The sequence below is a fragment of the Sphaeramia orbicularis genome, chromosome 12 (assembly GCF_902148855.1).
Source record: "Sphaeramia orbicularis chromosome 12, fSphaOr1.1, whole genome shotgun sequence".
Lineage (NCBI taxonomy): Eukaryota > Metazoa > Chordata > Actinopteri > Kurtiformes > Apogonidae > Sphaeramia > Sphaeramia orbicularis.
The window spans coordinates 65038120-65044119 of record NC_043968.1 but is presented as its reverse complement, the minus strand read 5'-3'; the positions used below and the strand labels follow the sequence as shown (position 1 = coordinate 65044119).

The following is a 6000-nucleotide window of genomic DNA, read 5'->3' as shown; positions in this document are numbered from 1 at the left end:
TACAATATTATAATCATAATGAATTAAATAAAGGAAAATACAGACTGACTCCACCCACATCTGTGAAAGGAAGATGCAGAAAACACATTTCAACACCATGTCGCATTGGTTCAATTATTATTTCCAAGGCTGTACACACATTATGTGTGCCTATGGGTAATGACTTTGTACTGTCATCTCTCATCATGTTTCTGTATGTGTGTGTTGGTATGTGCCTCAGGTGTGTTTGCATTCGGCCTGTTTGCAACTGACATCTTCGTGAACGCGGGCCAGGTGGTGACAGGCGGTCTATCGCCGTACTTCCTCTCTGTGTGCAAACCCAACTACACCGGCACAGAGTGTCGCTTCAACCACCAGTTCATTGTCAACGGCAATATCTGCACTGGAAACCCTGTCGTCGTGGAGAACGCCCGCCGGTCATTTCCATCCAAGGATGCATCACTGAGTGTTTACTCTGCTGTTTACCTGACGGTGAGGAGTTTAGTGTCTGCATTTTATAGTTCCAAAACAACATATATATATATATATATATATATATATATATATATATATATATATATATATATATATATATATATATATCGGCTAAAATTTACTTAGGGGGTCAAATGAGTGGCTGTTTTTGTCAAAAAAAAAAAAAAAAAAAGTTGTGAGAAATGCATAGAACTGTGTTGAAATAATGCTAATACATTTGCGCACAGACTACTGATATTATTTGACAGTGGAAGCTATATTTTCAGAAATATTGGATTTTGAATAGCACGTGTATGTGAAAACTTTTGCTGGTGGACGGACGTGACATTACCCATGATGATCTGGTCAGTACCAGTACTTTATTAGTAATAAACTTATATACTTACTATTGCTAATTATCTTCTTATTCATAAATGTTAGTATACTACTACTACTACTAGGGCTCCTGCGATGGGGCGGGTGTCCCATCCCAGTGCGTTGAGCCGACCAGGTGAACCAGTGTTTTCCATCGCTGGCGGTCTTGTGCCAGCTACTCTGCGTCCTCCATGGTAACTCCATGTTGTTGGAGGTTGCCCACAATGACGTCGAGCCATCGGGTGCGGGTCTTGCCTCGTGGTCGTTTCCAGTCAAACTGAAGGATGGCTCTTGTTGGATAGTCAGGAGGGAGGCAGAGGACATGACCGAACCAGTGGGTGCAACGTTGCGCGGCCAGGCTGGATGCTTTGGGCTGGCATGTGCAGGCTCGAAGCACCTCATTGGAAACCTGCTGAGCCACCTGATGTTTTCAATGGTTTTGAGAGCCCTGCTATCAAAGCCATCTATTCTGGCAGCCAGAGTATTGTTTAAGGGCCATGTTTCCGAGCTATAGAGCAGGATGGAGAGGATGGCAGAGTTGTAGATCCGGAGCTTGGTCCAACTATCCTGTGGAGGGCTAACAACCCACCCAGGAGAAATCCCTTTTGTTACGAAACTGACCAGAAAAAAAAAATGCTAGTATTGTGGATCTAAAACAATAAGAGCTTTACAAAAACACAAATGTGGCAGTGGACAGATGTGACATGGTTGTTACGGATCCCATCATACTGATGCTTGGCAGCCATGTCACCATTTCCAGAAATGATCCCTGTGCAAAAACTAGTATCATAATTATTTATTGTATAATTTATCATCATACTAAAGAGTAAATAACAATATAGAATTGTTATTTCTTTATAAAAATGCTTATTATTAGAAAACTGTTGATTTAAAAGGTGACGTGTGACATTCTTAATGTATGTATTCGTGTAACATAAGCAGGATGGATCAGCACGATACTCCATACTGCAACTTGTGAAAATAAAACGTGATATGTAGTATATAATCTTGTAAGAAAAATTGGGGAATCTAAAAGAATAGAATAGTTGTTTTTCAGGTAAATTCAGTTAAAATATAACTTGGCCATTTGTGACATGAAAATATAGCATTAATTGTGATGAAATTGGACATATTTGACCTGAAAACATAGTTCATATGACCATCAACATGTTGCAACATAACTGAAATCCTGTAAATTTGCGTAACTTGCATTTACCAACACAAAGTTCCTTTGGGGATTCACTTATATTGATTTCTTATGCACAGAGACATAAATAACATCTCTAAGCAAATTTTAGCAATATAGTCATGTATGCTGCTTTAGCTTCAACCTCGTATCAGAATCAGAATCATAATACTTTATTAATACCAGGGGGAAATTGTATGTTACAGTTGCTCCATCAGAGGGTTTTTGTTTTTTCTTTTGTTATTAGTTTATTTGGAACAGTGCACATTAATCAACATTTGTATTTAAACATCAGATGGAGATGAAGATGAAGCAAGATAGTAAAGTTAAAAAAAAAAATATATATATATATATATATATATATATATATATATATATATATATATATATTTTTTTTTTTTTTTTTTTTTTTTTTTTTCTAAATATTGTTAAAATATGCTACAAGATGAAAAACTTACTAGCACGACAAAAAGTGAAAGATAGATTGTATAAGACATAATACAACTTATTATGATGTGACAACATGCAAAAATAAAAAATTATAAATTATATAACAAAACAAATGTGCCACACGAGTCTGTAATTGATGTAGTTGTTATTTTTGTAGTGTTATTTTGAGTAGAATCAGAAAGAGACACTTGTGGTTTTAGTTGTGATGTAAAATTATATAGTGATTATAATTATTTCTGATCTTTCTTTCTGATTATCACTATCATTTTCCAAATTAATAAAGTTACAGAGGAGTTCCTCGACATGTTTAAGATATTTAATTTGTTATGAATGCACTGTTATATTTCCAGTCATTGTCCTCCTTTTATATTTCATTTCCCTTCTGTTTGTTTATCTGTTTATGTTTCATCTGTTCTTAAAAAGAATAGATGAAACAAATGCTGAAATCCACCACCAGATGGAATCTCCCCAAAAGTCTGAGCTCTTTTAATTAAAAATCCCTGTCAAATGTATGAGACACCACAGTATTCTACTTTTTTAATAACATTTGGTGGATATGCCTTGGATGTAAATCTAAATGCATATGAATATAAAATACACTGGGTCTTTTTTTGTAAAGGTATTGGATCATTAGGTAGTAATTGCCAAGTATGTCGAACAGGTAGATGGTGGCTGGAGGATTTTCTAATCTGAGTCTCTCTGGATTAGAGAGGGGCTCCTGAAAGTGTATCCAGGGATATTCCATATAAGAATAGGGAGGGAGGATTGCAGCGTTTTTGTAAAATTGACCCGGGAACGCAAGAGGGGATGGCTTTTTGAAGGGTGATTTGAAATGCTGCTATTTGACATGGAGTAACGGTGGGGCTCATCTGCTAAAAAATAAAAGGGGCAGTAGTACTTATTTTTTTATCAGCAGGAGCAGGAAGAATACAAGGACAGTACATTGATGACAAGAAGATTTGATATGTACAGCTGCTTGGCCTGTACTATAAGGAGTACAAGTTTCCCTTATTAGGTCTATCTTGTAATCTCCTATTCTCTCAGAAAAAAGCAATTTTTATTTGGTGAGAAATTTAATGTAGGCAAGGTAAGGCAAGGCAAATTTATCTGTATAGCACAATTCATACACGGGATAATTCACAGTGCTTTACAAAAATGGAAAAGAAACAGGTTAAAAACACACAATTACAATTAAAACATAATCAATAAATAATAATCAAAAATGAAGTAAAAAAAAAAAAACATAAGAGTGTAGATAGAACACTTTCAATTGTTACATGCACAGTTGAACAGAGCCGTTTTCAGCCTGGTCTTAAACATTGTCAGAGTAGAGGCCTTTTTCACATCATCAGGAAGACTGTTCCAGAGTTTAGCTGCATGGAACTGAAACGCGGCTTCACCATGTTTAGTCCTGACTCTGGGCACGAGCAAAAGACCAGTCCCTGAGGTTCTCAGGGTCAGAGATGGTTCATATGGGACCAACAACGTATATGATCTAAGTTTTTGACATCTTTGCTTAACCCATAAAGTCCCAGTGTTACCTTTGTGGCAGTTCCCAAATTTTTTCTCTATATTTAACCTTTTTTAAGTGGTTTATCACAATTTATTGTAATATTATCTCTTTTATTTTACAGTTTTTCCATTGAAAATTAGGTGTTTTTGTAATTTAATTCACTGATCATGTAGACATTCATAAAAGCTCAGAGTAAAGTTGAGGGTAGTTGTATCAGAAACAAAGAAAACTGAATATAAAGTGACTTTTTCAGTGAAATATATCATTTACTGAACATAAACCAAGTGTCTCTAACCACTGTCGTTTTTCAATCTCCATGGATTTTACTTGGGAAACAAAGTTGTAGTGAACGTCATGTAGTGAATGTTCACTACATGACGGTGTTTCTACAGAACCTCTGAACATCTAAATGGGTCATATCTGATGACCATTAAAAGATGACAAACTGTATTTTACACTAATTACCTCCACCAGGTGGTATTGTGATCACTTTGCTTTGTGTGTTTGTTTGTTTGCGTGTTTGTTTGTGTGTTTTTTAGCAACTTAACAGGAAAACTATTAGAACCATCTTTACCAAATTTTACCCACAGATAGGCCTAGGCCCTGGGACGAACCCATTAAATTTTGGGCCAAGTAGGCCAAAGTTTAAGGTCACAAAATCTCAAATTGTCCTATCTCTCATCATTGAGCAATTTTCGAAAATTCATTAAAAATTCAAAATGACTCTGATTAGCCTTCAATTTGATACACCCGTAGCTTATAACAATATCTTGTATCTGGCACAAAATTGTCCACATCCACTGTGGAATGTGGACTCTGTGGACATTTCAATTTAACATTGAAAATCCCATTTACGATACATTTTTCATTATAACTCAACAAATATTAATTGGAATTTAATATAATTTGACATACACAGGACTGGTACCAAGCTTCAGCTTTTTCTGCTGTATGGAACAACCCTGAAACTGTTTAATTTAAAAAGAAATAGTTGATCCACACATTCACACCTTTCGGGGTGCTTGGCGGAGGTTTGCGTTCTCTGAACACTTGATATTTACATGTATTGATAGGATTAGTGGCTCAACAGGTAAACATTTTACATCAGTAGATTATTTTGGTCAACAGTGGATGTTTGGGTCTTTATGGGTTAACTTGTCAGGTATGCAATGAACAGCTTTTTTAAAAGTTTTTGTCTAATCTCCTTCTTTTCTTCTTTTTAGATGTATATCACCAGCACCATCAAGACCAAGTCCAGCCGCCTGGCCAAGCCCGTCCTCTGTCTGGGCACGCTCTGTTCAGCCTTCCTCACCGGCCTCAACCGCGTCTCAGAGTACCGAAACCACTGTTCAGACGTAGTGGCTGGATTTATACTGGGATCAGCTGTTGCTCTGTTTCTGGTGAGAGAAAATGGGGTGTAAGAGAGAGATGGATTCTGACCATGGTTTATTCGTATACTATAATGTTTAGCCTCTGCCTGGAGCTCACCCGAGTAATTAAAGATTAACTCAGTCTGAAGCCGTTACAAGCAAGATTTTAATTTTTTTTGCTGCTATTTTTAATGTATCTGTCTGTGTCAAAAATACATATGCACAGGTGTTCATCTAAGTACATTTTTGGAAATATGTTCAGCTCTTTAGAAATCTGTAAAACTGTTAAAATATCTTAGTTGGGCTGGTGGGCACCTGGTGGGCGGTGCCGTGCCGGTGGGTGAGGCTGCCTGTGTGGTGTCGCCCTCAGTGGTGCGCAGTTATGCTCCTCAATTTTAATTGCTTGCATACACACCTCACACTTCAAAACACTGATAGGTGGGGAAGCGAGGGGGGGGGGGGGGTCTTCCCACACCCCTGTTTCCTGGATGCCGTCTGGGGCGGGGGGCCCCGGGGGAGGGGGGCTGGAACATTGGCTTGGGGCTCACCTGGCTGTATTGCTGGGGGGTTGCCGCCCTCTGTTGAATGATGTGTGTGCATGGGGATTGTGGTTGGGGGGGGCTGGGCTAGTCGCTCTCTTGCCCGCCGCAGGT

At 37.9% G+C, this 6000-nt stretch overlaps 1 protein-coding gene across 2 annotated transcripts in view; it reads left to right on the top strand.

Moving 5' to 3' along the window:
- The window catches only part of plppr1 (phospholipid phosphatase related 1), a 261050-nt gene that overhangs the window by 211844 nt on the left and 43206 nt on the right, over positions 1-6000 (top strand). For both annotated transcript variants that reach the window (XM_030148899.1, XM_030148900.1), the window contains exons 5-6: positions 221-471; positions 5201-5377. In XM_030148899.1, the coding sequence (XP_030004759.1) occupies positions 221-471; positions 5201-5377 (428 nt within the window). The remainder of the gene's footprint in view (positions 1-220; positions 472-5200; positions 5378-6000) is intronic.